The sequence below is a fragment of the Mixophyes fleayi genome, chromosome 12 (genome assembly GCF_038048845.1).
Source record: "Mixophyes fleayi isolate aMixFle1 chromosome 12, aMixFle1.hap1, whole genome shotgun sequence".
NCBI classification, from domain to species: domain Eukaryota; kingdom Metazoa; phylum Chordata; class Amphibia; order Anura; family Limnodynastidae; genus Mixophyes; species Mixophyes fleayi.
The window spans coordinates 37,754,324-37,766,996 of record NC_134413.1 but is presented as its reverse complement, the minus strand read 5'-3'; the positions used below and the strand labels follow the sequence as shown (position 1 = coordinate 37,766,996).

General features: G+C 40.9%; 1 protein-coding gene across 2 annotated transcripts in view; it reads left to right on the top strand.

The window, feature by feature from the left end:
- Positions 1–4,076: 4,076 nt before the first annotated feature.
- CDIN1 (CDAN1 interacting nuclease 1) overlaps positions 4,077–12,673 on the top strand; it is a 228,768-nt gene continuing 220,171 nt past the window's right edge. The window contains exons 1-2 of one of the 2 annotated variants that reach the window (XM_075193261.1): positions 4,077–4,151; positions 11,147–11,249. In XM_075193261.1, coding sequence (XP_075049362.1) covers positions 4,109–4,151; positions 11,147–11,249 — 146 coding nt within the window. In that variant the 5' untranslated portion in view covers positions 4,077–4,108. The remainder of the gene's footprint in view (positions 4,152–11,146; positions 11,250–12,673) is intronic. The other variant, XM_075193262.1, reaches the window with a different exon arrangement.

Sequence of the window (12,673 nt, the reverse complement as noted above, 5' to 3'; positions counted from 1 at the left end):
CCATATTCCCTTGTGGGAATCCCTGGTGAATACCTCTCCTCCGTTAGACTCCGCACCTCTCTGGGGGTAGACTGTCACCCGAGCAGAGGTCAGGACCATTCCCATTGGGTAGGGTAGGGTGGGAGCTGTTGCTAAGTGATAATCCTGTTCCCTAGAACAAATCCAGTTTGCAGGTAATAGATTCCTGCAAACTGGTGTTTCATTTGTCTGGAAGCTTGCCACATAGCAACAGCAGGTGGGCAGATTACCACATACCTGGTGGGCCTCCAATAATGCTTAGGGAAGGTACAAGTAAGGACTATCTTGCTGCTAACATAATTGTCTGCAATGATGTGCCTTTAGCTTCCCCCCTATAGGGAGTGTATTCTAAACTGGTTTGTATCTATCCCACATTTTTCATGGTCACCACAATCCATCCTCTGATAGTAGAGAATTTTGCCGGGCGACAAAGAATACCACAAGTAAGGAAAAGCTGGGCGATATTGTCTCTCATTGGAGCTGTCAAAACTAGGTAGGTGGATGGGCTCAAAGCGACACACAGGCTTGGCTCTGAAGAGTCATATATAACACCAAATTCAACTATGGGATTATTCAAGGAGGAAGCCTTAGTGCGATCTTGTAGAATGATCTGGTACCTCATAGCAGTCCTTGATGACCACGAGTCTGAGGTGTGTATGAGAGTCAGTTCCGCTCCTCTAGCTACTATGAATAGAGCCAACAAAGATGCCAACTTACGGGATAAATAGCCAATGTTGGAGTTCGTCTCCCATGAAGCTAGGTAAGAGAGGAAATCCCAAGTGTGGGAGTATTTTGGTAAAATGGATCTTGAAAGGTACATATCCCGTAAGAAACGGAGATATAGTTTGTTATCCATTAAGTTATGGATCATGATAGCTAAAGCAGAACCGTATGATTTGATGGTAGCTGACGCTAGACCTGACTCATATTTAGAAGCTAAGAAGTCCAATGCTAAATGAAGTATTGATGTCTCGTAAGAGAGATTCCTTTGAGATTGCCAGAGGTCGAATTCCTTAATAATTTTGCAGTATCTAGCTCTCGTTTGAGGCCTTAAGGGGGCATTAATTTGAGCTTTTGTGGGGGATGCAAGGGCTACGTTTGTTAACAGCCTCATATGTCTAGTGTTCCCTGGAAGAAGTCTTTGGATTTGGAAGCAGTATAGGGGAATCTTCGGGATTATGAGATGGGGATTATATATGCGGTATCTTCTTATTTCCTATTATTATCCTGAGTCTCCATGCAAATTATAAGGGTGACTCTAATGCTCAGATCTTTGTACCCTTAATGTGGTGACTTACTGCTCTTTCAATGTAGGGCCTCCTGCAACTGGGTAAGCTGAACATTACACAGATCATAGGCCATCCCTGTAAAAAACATAAATACAGGTTTTTGTATATTTCATGGTCAGCAGTTCATAGCATTTATACTTTGTCTATGTTGGTCCCTTTCCTCCTTGTCACTAACCATGTCATCAGGTTTGATCTAAGTGGTACAAATAACTTTCTTGAAGGTATTGTTGATAAGATGATGTAGTGAAGGGATGAGCCATACAAAGACACATAGCGGTGGTCCTCTTTAAGATGGCAGGATTTGCTGGGCACATTGGTGCTATCTATACTATAACAGAGTATTTATAAAGCAAATGCTTACAGACAAAAGTTACATTTGCAAAATAAACATAGGGTCTATGACCAAACTGTAAGAAAGTGGTGTTTTCCTTTCAATGAATAAAAGAAACCCCATTATTTTTGACCAGGATGGTCAAGGGTTTTCATGAAAAGGTCACATCTATGTTTGCAGTCTCTTAAACATGACATCCAGTGAACTACAGAAAAGCCAAGACCACAACAAGCTCATTAGGGCTGTGGATGGCAAACCTTTGCTATGCAATGTGTGCCTGCATGCCCTTGAATGGCATGAAATACAATGGAGGATATTGCATTATCCATTAAGTAACAGGACAAGATTTTCTAACTTCTTTTCTCTAATGAGTTGTGCTGTTACCAAAGTAATTTACAGTTTATGTGGATATCTAATGTTACTCATCATTAATTGCAATGCATGTATTGACTTTAACATCCTCTACATTTCAACCCCCCACAATACATATTTTTTTGCTTTGGTCTTTACCTGTCAACTAAAGAAGTATAAAGATTCTGTTACCACTACTTTTCTCTAGTGAATTGTGCATACTTACCGACTTTCTTCAGCTCTCTTCCGGGAGCCAGCCAGTGAAGGTGGGCGTGAGGGGGACGGGGCGGCCAAAATCGCGTCATTTCGGCCCCGCCCCCTGTGACGTCATGACGCACACGCGTCATTTGACAGTGGGGGCGTGGCCAAATGCCGCGATTCGCGGCGTTTGGGATTCCTAGTGAAGTGGGCAGAATTCGGGAGATTGCCACACTCGCCCAGGAGTCCGGGAGACTCTCGCAAAATGCGGGAGTCTCCCGGACATTCCGGGAGAGTTGGCAAGCATGGAGTTGTGCTGTTACCACCATGGCTGTTACCAAAATAATTTACATTTCTCCAAAGCATGGGTGACATTCTTTCTGTGGATATCTAATGTTACTCCATACTTACCGTATTTCCCCATGTATAAGACGCACCTTTTCCCCCCAAATTTTGGGTCTAAAAAAAGGGTGCGTCTTATACACTACCAGCGCTACTTACCTGAATGAAGAAGATGATCCCTGGTGTGAGGGGATGAGAGAGGAGTCCCCGCTGAACAGATCTGCGCTTGCAGGACCTTCAGGCGCCTCCCACAGTCTCTGATGTCTCGGAGCTGTCAGTCACGTGACCGGCAGCTCTGCTGACCACCGATAATTGAGCCCAGATGACCCCTGTTGTGAGGGTATGAGAGAGGAGTCCCCGCTGAACAGATCTGCCAGTTTCAGGTAAAAATACCATCAGGTCATTCAGGCGCTCCCCAGTCTCCGCTGACTGCCGATAATTTAGCCCAGCATGTAGTATGGTATGTACAGCGCTGTGCATCAGCACTGCCTTTCTGTAACTGAATGTGGGACTTTATTGTAAATTCTGCTCCTCTAGACCTGATGTGAGATCTCTCACTAAAATCACAACCAGACAAGCCTTCTGCTTCAGTAACTTATTGTAATATATCTTTATTTAAATTTTGGGCCCCAAAATTGAGGTGCGTCTTATACATGGGTGCGTCTTATACATGGGGAAATACGGTACCAACTTTTTGTAGTTTGCGTCCGGGAGCCTCCCGGGGGAGGTGGGCAGGCGGGGCCAAATGCCGCGATTTCCGGCACATTGGACTTAATTCTGCCCACTTCCTAGTGAAGTGGGAGATTGCCATACTCTCCCGGGAGTCCGTGAGACTCACCCGAAATGCGGGAGTCTCCCAGACATTCCGGGAGAGTTGGCAAGTATGTGTTACTCATCATTAATTGCAAAGCATGTCTTGACTTTAACCTCTACATTTCAACCCTCTACTCATACATTTTTAGAAGTTATTGTTACACAATACATATTTTCTTGCTTTGGTCTTTACCTGTCAAATAAAGAAGTATAAAATTTCTGTTACTACAAAATTATTATTAATAATTATTTCTGTTACAAAGGCTAGGTATACTATTTGGGCAGAATTTAAAATAAACAGTATTCACATATAATTATTTTATAAAAAACCCTCAAAGTTCTCAGAAAGCACTTATTAAATCTGCCTCAGTTGTTTCCCCCTTAACCTTTATTATATTGCTTTAGAAGTACCACAATCTGAAAAAGTTAAATAAATGTGTCTCTCTCCATTGTTGGGACAAGACCAACTGTGGAATTCAATGTAGGATTCATAAGAGGACTACAGAAAAACCAAAGCACAATTAAGATTAATCATTGTTCATTATTAAGAATATATCATTTAGTGTAAGCATTAAAAAAACATAGGACATGCAATGCAACTTTGGGAATACTCATTCATTTCAGTAGACATATTGCAATGCTTGTTGCTAGAACACTGCACTACCTGATTCCCCATTACTTGCAGTAGCTACATAGGCACAAGTACATCTGCAGCAGCAGCCAGCCTTCCCTGTGTACCATGTGACTACAGTCACATGACCTGGTGATGTCAGAAGGGGAACTAGCCACTCCTGTGATATATAGTGCCGGTAGGTGAGAGTCCTTTCTGACTGTGATGTGCAGTGTCTGCTGTGTTTGTGCTTCCAAATAAGTATATTATAAAGCGCTGTCCTTTATGCTGCACGATGTATACATAACATAAATACCCTAATTATGTCATAGTCTATTAAACACACAGCAAGGAAAAGAAAGTATCAGCCTTGTAAACACAGACACATGCAGTTACTGCTCATGCTGGCTGCATACAGTAGTTGCAGTTGTTACTATGCAGCATGCACGCATGTCACTGGTATGAGACCATGCAGCACGTGTGTTATAGACATGTTTGTGTTTACATCGCTGGTCTGGTATATGTTACAGGTCACAGTTTCCTTGTTAATCTGAGGTTAACAAGTGTCTGGTATTTGTTGAACTAAAAATAGTTTGTTGCCTTAAAGAGACTAAATTATTTGTTATTATTTGGATTAGGTAAAAGCTGGAATGAGTCAGTTTTGATTTTATGGAAGTTTGTAGTGTTTTCTCTCCCTGTAAAGTGCATTATGTTCTGCTACACATGTTTTCTGTAATATGTTGAACAACTATTGCACATGTTATATTGTGTGAATGTGTGTATGTGTGTGTATATATATATATATATATATATATATATATATACACATACACTATATGCATATATATCTCTGTATATCAGCTATATATTCTAGTTATCTGTTCTATCTGTCTGAATGTATGTCGGAATGGAGCGGTAGTGCATTACTCATCCATTTCGGCTGCTGGAATGGGTCGCTTTGAACACTTTAGCCATCCATTCAGTGTCCCGGAATGGGGTTCTTAGTACCTTACCCATCCATTCTGGCTGCCAGAATGAGAGTGTCAGTACATTACCCCATTACCCATCCATTCTGGCTGTCGGAATGGAGCTTCGAGGACCTTAACTATTTCAGCTGCTGGAGTGGAGGTCTGTGTACATTAGCCATAAATTCCAGATGCTTGAATGGAGGTCCGAGTATCTTAGCCATCCATTTCAGTTACTGAAATGAAGGTCCGAGTACATTAATAACCCATTCCGGCACCCGGAATTAATGATTAATATAAGCAAAACCTTATTCTGGCTCCCGAAATGAATCACTATGGTACTCTGGCATCCATTTTGGTTGGCGGAATGAATCACTATGGTACTCGGGCATCCATTCCGCAACCGGAATGAATCGATAAGGTACTCAGGCATCCATTCCGTCACCTGGAATGAATGGTTGAGGTGCTCAGACATCCATTCCGGCACTCGGAATGGATGGCTGCAGAGAACATATCTGTGTAGCAGAACAGAATGCACTATACAGGGAGACAAAACACAACGAGCTTCACTCAAGACACCAGCAGCAGAGGGAGCTGAATCTGTCTGGCAATTCTGGTTTTCACCCACACCTGTTATCATGAGGTGTTCCTTCTCATTTGAAGTAGGGTATGTAATGTTTTCTGGGATGTTGGTGGATCTGTTTTGTTACACTGTCCAGAGCCAGATGCTCCTAGGCAAGTTACTGGGTTGGGCTTCCTTTTCTGATCGGTCCATGCCAAAATGATTTTCTCATGGCATTCTCTGACATCTTTCCACCATATCACTCTATTTACAGAGCTTACCTTATGCATACCACCAGCATGATTTCTCCCTTTTCCTCATCATAGTCAACATTATGATACATATACATATATCTAGCAGTGAGCAGTGTCCCTGACAGAACAAAGATTAATTACCCACTGCCCCAGGTTGCACCCACTTTTAAATCATCATATTTCATCATCCACAAAGAAATAATTTTAATTTGCTACCTCTTCACTTTCTTATGCTCCCACCACCCCAATATAAAGAGGACCCAGCAAGCATCAAGGTGGATAATAATAATAATCCATTATTTTTACATTTTGTTTAGATCCTTTAATAGTAGGAGTAAGTCATGTAACAACTGATAAAACTGAAATCAATTCCCTGCTGCCATCTGGCCTCACAAGCCCACTCAGTGTGCAGAGTTCTTGATTAGATGAACGTGGCACATAGGTGCCCCTGCGGTGCAACGTGTGACCGGACATCTCAGTCCTAGGTCGGCTAGCGGGTAATTCGCTGCTGCGCTGTTCACTCATGCGCTGTCAGACTGCATGTTATCTAGGGTTGCCATTTGCCTCCCAGGTAACATAGAGAGTTGGTGTGACTGTTATTAATAAAACAAAAACATAAAATATATAGAAAGGCCATTTTTGTTCCTGAAAAGGTGGGAAATCTAAAGATGCAACACCCACCCACTTTCAGCTGTCTGACGAGAATGTAATAGTGTTGACCCTCAACCCTTACAAAAATGACGTTACCTTTAAATATATTGTAAATCAGCATTGCAGTGTATTTATGTAGAAACAATTTTGACTATATTATTTGACTATATTAAGGGTTTTGTTATGTCCTCCCCTTTTAGGACCAATAACACTACCACTTTTTTGGTTTTCCGATGTTGTGTTCTGCATGGAATGCAAACCCAAGTAAATCAAAGGCAAACTACTCCTATGTATCCCTGATGCATATGTGTGCTGCATGGACCCAGACAAAAATGATACATGCATACTTGTGCCTGCGTTTGTTTGTTTGTTTGTGACTCTCCTTCTGTGTGGAACGTAACTAAGGACAGTTTTAGGGATTGTGTGAAGGAGCCCTTGGGCCACATGGTGCACTGGGAGGGGGTCACTCAACTTCCACCTTCTCCCAGTCTATTATATCGATGGGTTCACTGCTTATCCAGTTATGACCCAAATGGCCATTGTAACTGTTCCTGAATGTCGATCCGGTCAGATGTTTCGTTATGTCTGTATTGTATCTCTGCATGTACATACATTCTACTCTTCAGCACGTCATCTTGCCTTCCTAAAGCTAACTTATACTGTGGGTTTTCCTGCTTCACATAAACAGCAGGGGCTCCAGGGGGAGACCCCATGAAAGTAATCATCTAGAGAAACATAGGGGGGAATTCAATTCCCCCCGAAGTAACGCCGCTTTATAGATATTACCGTTATTATGGTAATATTAACCCGGCTTTCTGCTAGCAGCAAAAAAACGGCGTTAGAATTACTGTAATAACGGTAATTACGCGCACTATTACCGTAATAACAGTAATAGATTTAGCGCAGCGGTACTTTGGGGGGAATTGAATTCCCCTCATATTGTGTAAAACACCTTCAAGAGGTTGTGGGAGTAAAACCTGAATATATTTCTGTCACTGGAGAGCTTTACGTTAATCTAACGTAACAAAGCACCAGTGCATTGTAATTGAAGCAATACAACCTGTTAAAGAATCTATATAGCAAAAACAAAATAGAAAAAAGTATTTGCTCTACATATTAATGTTAAATAAAATTGTCACTGACTTCTGACTTACAGCTGAGATGGTACCCCAAAAAGTTATCTGTAGAATAGAGTGTGGGTTCATCAAGATGATTTATTTTATTTAGGCCTAAATACACCAAATAATTTATTTTTTTGCACATGTAGCTATTGGGTACATGTTCACACTAACCTTTGCTTTGTGTCTTAAAATGTGACTTCTGCTTCACTGGCCTAAACTTGTATTTATAGCAGAGTCTACAAAATATATGTTCCTTTAAACAATAAAAACACTGAGCATCACCCTGTCTAGACACAATGGGTAGGTTTTCTAGCATCCTCAATTCAATATGGACAGATGTATAAAAATACCCACTCCAATGTTCATAGGGGGGAATTCAGTTACCCCCAAAGTATTGCCACGCTAAACCTATTACCGTTATTACGGTAAATTTAACCCGGCTTTCTGAGCTGCGGGCAAAAAGCCGGATTTGAAAGTACCGTAATAACGGTATTTAAGCGCACCATTACCGTAATAACGGTATTAGTGCGCATGCCGCGTTACTTTTTGCAGTAACGCGCCCAATTTAATTTCCCCCCATTATGTGTTATCAAATATTAATTTACAAAAAGAGTAGCAAATTCATAGGGGATACCAACCAATGCAGGTAGATGTATAACATAATAAAAATAATTATATGATGTAACTGGCAGAATAGGTGTACCAATTGATGACAATATTCTATGTTTGTATGTCACATTTAGGCTACATGCCATACTCCAACCATTTTTACACAACCCTGCTGCCCCTTGCCTGGTATCTCCTCTCCTCAACAAGTATCTTGATTGCTAGAGCCAGTCCTCCTCTATCCTCATACACAGTCTACATGAGAGTGTACAGTGATTACTTCACACACAGTCACTGTATGATGTCCTATAGGTATTGGGAAGGAATAGGAAATTTCCTCCCTCCCCTGTGCTGCCTCTCTGCACATTGATATTAAGAGGATGTGTCCATTGGTCTTGTATCACTATGAGCTCTCTTATTCAGGCAGTGTGTGATTGATGTGGTGTCTGGCTGAGGAGGGAGATATACTGTGAGGCAGGAGGCCAGATGAGAGTCAGGATTCTGCTGCCAGAAACAAAGTTCTCACCTTGCCTCATGGCAACTCTATGCAAAAAATGTTGCTCATTTAGCTATGCTGTAAATGCCGCCAAATGTAATAAAGCTTGATTGGAAGTGAGCCACCTGTATACATGAATCTTAGTATTCAGAACACTCTTGCTAAGCTTAAAACGTCAGTTTAATCTGAATTGCTACACTAGCTAAACTATGTGAAATTTGCCCATACTATATCTGGTTGATGTAAGTTGGCATTGAAGACTTGAAGTGCTTGGGTTCACAATCTTCATAGCATCATAGGACTTTTTATTTCAAAACCTCATAGGGGGAATTCAGTTGTCCCCGTTACTGCTGAAAGTAACGCGGCCTGCGCACTATTACCGATATTACGGTAATAGTGTGTGTAATAACCGTTAATACAGTCATTTCAACGCCGGCTTAAAATTACCGTAATAACGATAGTACCTTTATCATGACACTATTCTGGGGGGAATTTAATTCCCCCAATAGTGTTTTAATACTCCCACCAAAGATTATTTTTACAAGTTGGTCCATAGAATTGTGAATCTACTTAGTGTCATGTTATGATCATAAAAACTCAGGAGAATAAAGAGAGTTTGATGGAAATCAGGGTTTGTCTCCAAGATCCTCTTTTGTAAACTGATTGGGTAATGCGAACACATAATTAAAAATTATTATTGCAACCCCCAATTTGTTATGACAAATTATTTACAAATTGCCATTTTTAATACATTACTAATTTATTCTCTTTTTCTAAAATATATTTTTACCATAGAAAATATGTGAAAAAAGGCTTTAGGGCCTATTGTCGCACAGGAGATCATCTCTATCTGTTTAGATCTGCGACCACCACTACATGCTACAATGTGTCTTATCATCATCATCATCATTTATATATATATATAGCGCCACTGATTCTGTAGCGCTGTACTCTCTGTACATTCACTCACATCAGTCCCTGCCCCATTGGAGCTTACAGTCTAAATACACACACAGAGAGAGTGAGAGAGAGAGACTATGGTTAATTTTGATAGCAGTCAATTAACCTACAAGTATGTTTTTTGGAGTGTGGGAGGAAACCGGAGCACCCAGAGGAAACCCACGCAAACACAGTGAAAACATACAAATTCCACACAGATAAAGGCCATGGTCGGGAATTGAACTCATGACCACAGTGCTGTGAGGCAGAAGTGTTAACCACTACGTCAGCGTGCTGCAGGACACCTCTCCCAGCAGGCATAGCGGCACAGGCCTGCATGTCAGCAGTCACATGATCGTCTTGTGGAATACACTTCAAGAACGTGCATGTAATACGCTGGAGAGAGAAGAGAGCCATACAGGGAGATGCGGGTCATCTGCATTTACAGCGCTAGGGGGGCTTGTTAGTAGTTCTTGTGATGTAAGCGCTAGTTTAGTCCAGACTTCTAGACACAGCCTAAAAAATCAGGAATCTCTGATGTTTATTTATAAGTGGATACCTGAAAATAACATTTCTGAGTGAGTACAGAAAATATAACTGCCCTAAGATAACGTGAACAATTTTACGCAATATATATTTTTATATGTTTTATGTCTATCCACTTTAAGTAGACAACAGTACAGTTATTAATGAAAAACGTAAACATGGGTGACAAACTTGATTGTCAGACATAATTTCTGTCCTGACCCAGGGAGATTAAGGCTCCTTGCATTTCAATGATCCACAAATGGCAAGCATCAGAGATGATAATTTGCTGTGCTTCTCGTAGTTTCCCACATAAAAACATGACCTGCCAGTTGAAACATGGCCGGGTCACTCAAGGACATCCGTTTTCTTAATGTTAAGCCACTCCATTGTGTTTCTCTTGCAGTGTGCGTTGGACCATTGTCCTGGTGCAAGTTAAACTTTGAGAAGTTTGAGCTGTTTGCCAGAGGGTGGAAGGTTTCGTCTATAAAGTGCACCATTCTTCTTCCCATAGATCCTGGAAAAATTACCAGACCCTGTAGCTGAAAAGCATGCCCATAACATGATGACCTTACTGCATGGTGATGAGCTAGAATCTGATTGGTTGCTGCAGTATCTTATAGGATATTTTGTTTCCTCAACCAGGGTTTCTTCCTTGCAGCCCTTCCCATACGTGTCCTGATTTGTGTAATGCCTAAAATCTTGTTGACCCATTTACATTATTTTCTGTCGCAACCTCTAACTTCTGGCACTCGTTCGGTATAGCAGTTGGCATGACAGAATCTTCTCTGATAAGTGCCATCCTTATCCGGTAACTAAGTTTAGTAGGGCCGTCTGATCTACAGATTCTACAGAAATAGCCATGCCTTTGTCAGAAGGTAAAAAAATCATCTCTTTAAATATATATGTCGAAAAGTCTTTAAAGTGCACTAAACTTGTTCCAATTTTCTAAACAAAAGTTACTTGGTCAAAATATTCTTTTGAATTGGATCGCATAATAGTTGAAATCTTTTATCTACATATTATAGAAAAAAAATGAATGGTCTTTATAAGTATGTTCATTATTATTTCACAGCGATGAAGCTAAGCAAGGCACAGTATGGCGAGATTGCCCGATTTATCACCACACTGAAGCCCACACGGCAATGTATGAGGCGGCTGAAGGAGAGATTTCCCTGGTGAGTGCGGCACATACCCTCTATTTACAGAGACAGTGTAAATTACACATGAACTGGGAGACTAAGATAGCTGCTTCTGTAACTCTCTTGTTAAATGTTTTTTTTGAAAAGTTTGAATGTAATTAGCTTTACTTATTATTTTCAAGTCATTGCATTTTCTTTCTCGGATGTAAATAATTGGATTCCTAAACAGTGCCTTACTCATACACCAAATGCTCATAGCCAGTGATGTTCATGCTGCTGCTACTTAAGCAAAATAAAAATAATATTCAGTTAAAGTGTTGCTGGAGTCGTAGCACAAGGGTTAATTGGATTGCAAGTGTTATTATGCAAATTGCCCCCAATGGCTGGTGATTTTGTGGAGGTAACCACTTTCTGGCAGTGCCCAGAAGCTATGAAACCGATGGGTTATGTGCTCAGTGATAATCTCCGAGTTGCAGAGTGAAACTCTTCTCTGTTCTGCTGCCAGAGAAATGTTGGCAAAGGCTGTGCTTGTGTTTGCTCATCCAGAGTATTTGAAGAGGAAGGTAATATCATGTAGCATTAGCTTGCACTTCAGGGTCCATTTAGCTAAACTGGCAAATGGGCCAAGCCTATACCAGTAACTAAAAGGTACATGAGGGATTCAGTGTGGTTTTCCTGGCATTACAAGCTACTTGGTTGTAATTATCAAATTGGGAGCTATTGACTACTCGAACAGTGTCGCTGTTCTACATTGGAATGTGATACAAAAGGAGGGAAAAGATTACATCTTCTAATGCCATCTAAATTTTGTGCATTCTTCTTCTAACTCAAGGATCTGGAAGTATTAAAGTTCTTTAACTCCTTTGTAGCCAGTTAAATTATTTTTTTGACGTAGCGCTGAATCTCTCATAAATTGTTTTAATTTGTGCACTGCTTTTTTTTCCTTGTCCACACAAATGTTGTATTGCCTTCATCATTGTCCTGTGCGGACATGTCCTTTCAAAAATGGCATTGCCTGACTCCACCCCCCCATACTTTGTAAGTGTTGGTGATGAGCCTTTGTAATGTATTTGTTTTGTTTAAATAATGCAGTGGGGTGACATGGTGTGGGCTGGGGCCAACATTTTGCTTCCAGCTTCATTGTTTTTCCCTTGTTTTTTTTATTAACATAAATGTATACAGTGTTTTTTGTGCTAACATGTCTAACCATGTATCTCCACTTCAATCCATCCTAAATGCTGCTGCAAAACTGATTTTCCTCACTCACCGCTCCACATCTGCTGCACCATTTTGCATATCCTTACATGGGCTCACTGTGTCCTCCAGAATCTAATTCAAATTACTCACCCTTACCTACAAAGCCCTCAACAAGACCACCACTTCATACATCTCAAATCTCTTATCAAAATTCTCTCTTTTCCTCCCTGTTAGATCTATCTCTGATCTGTGGCTCACCTCAT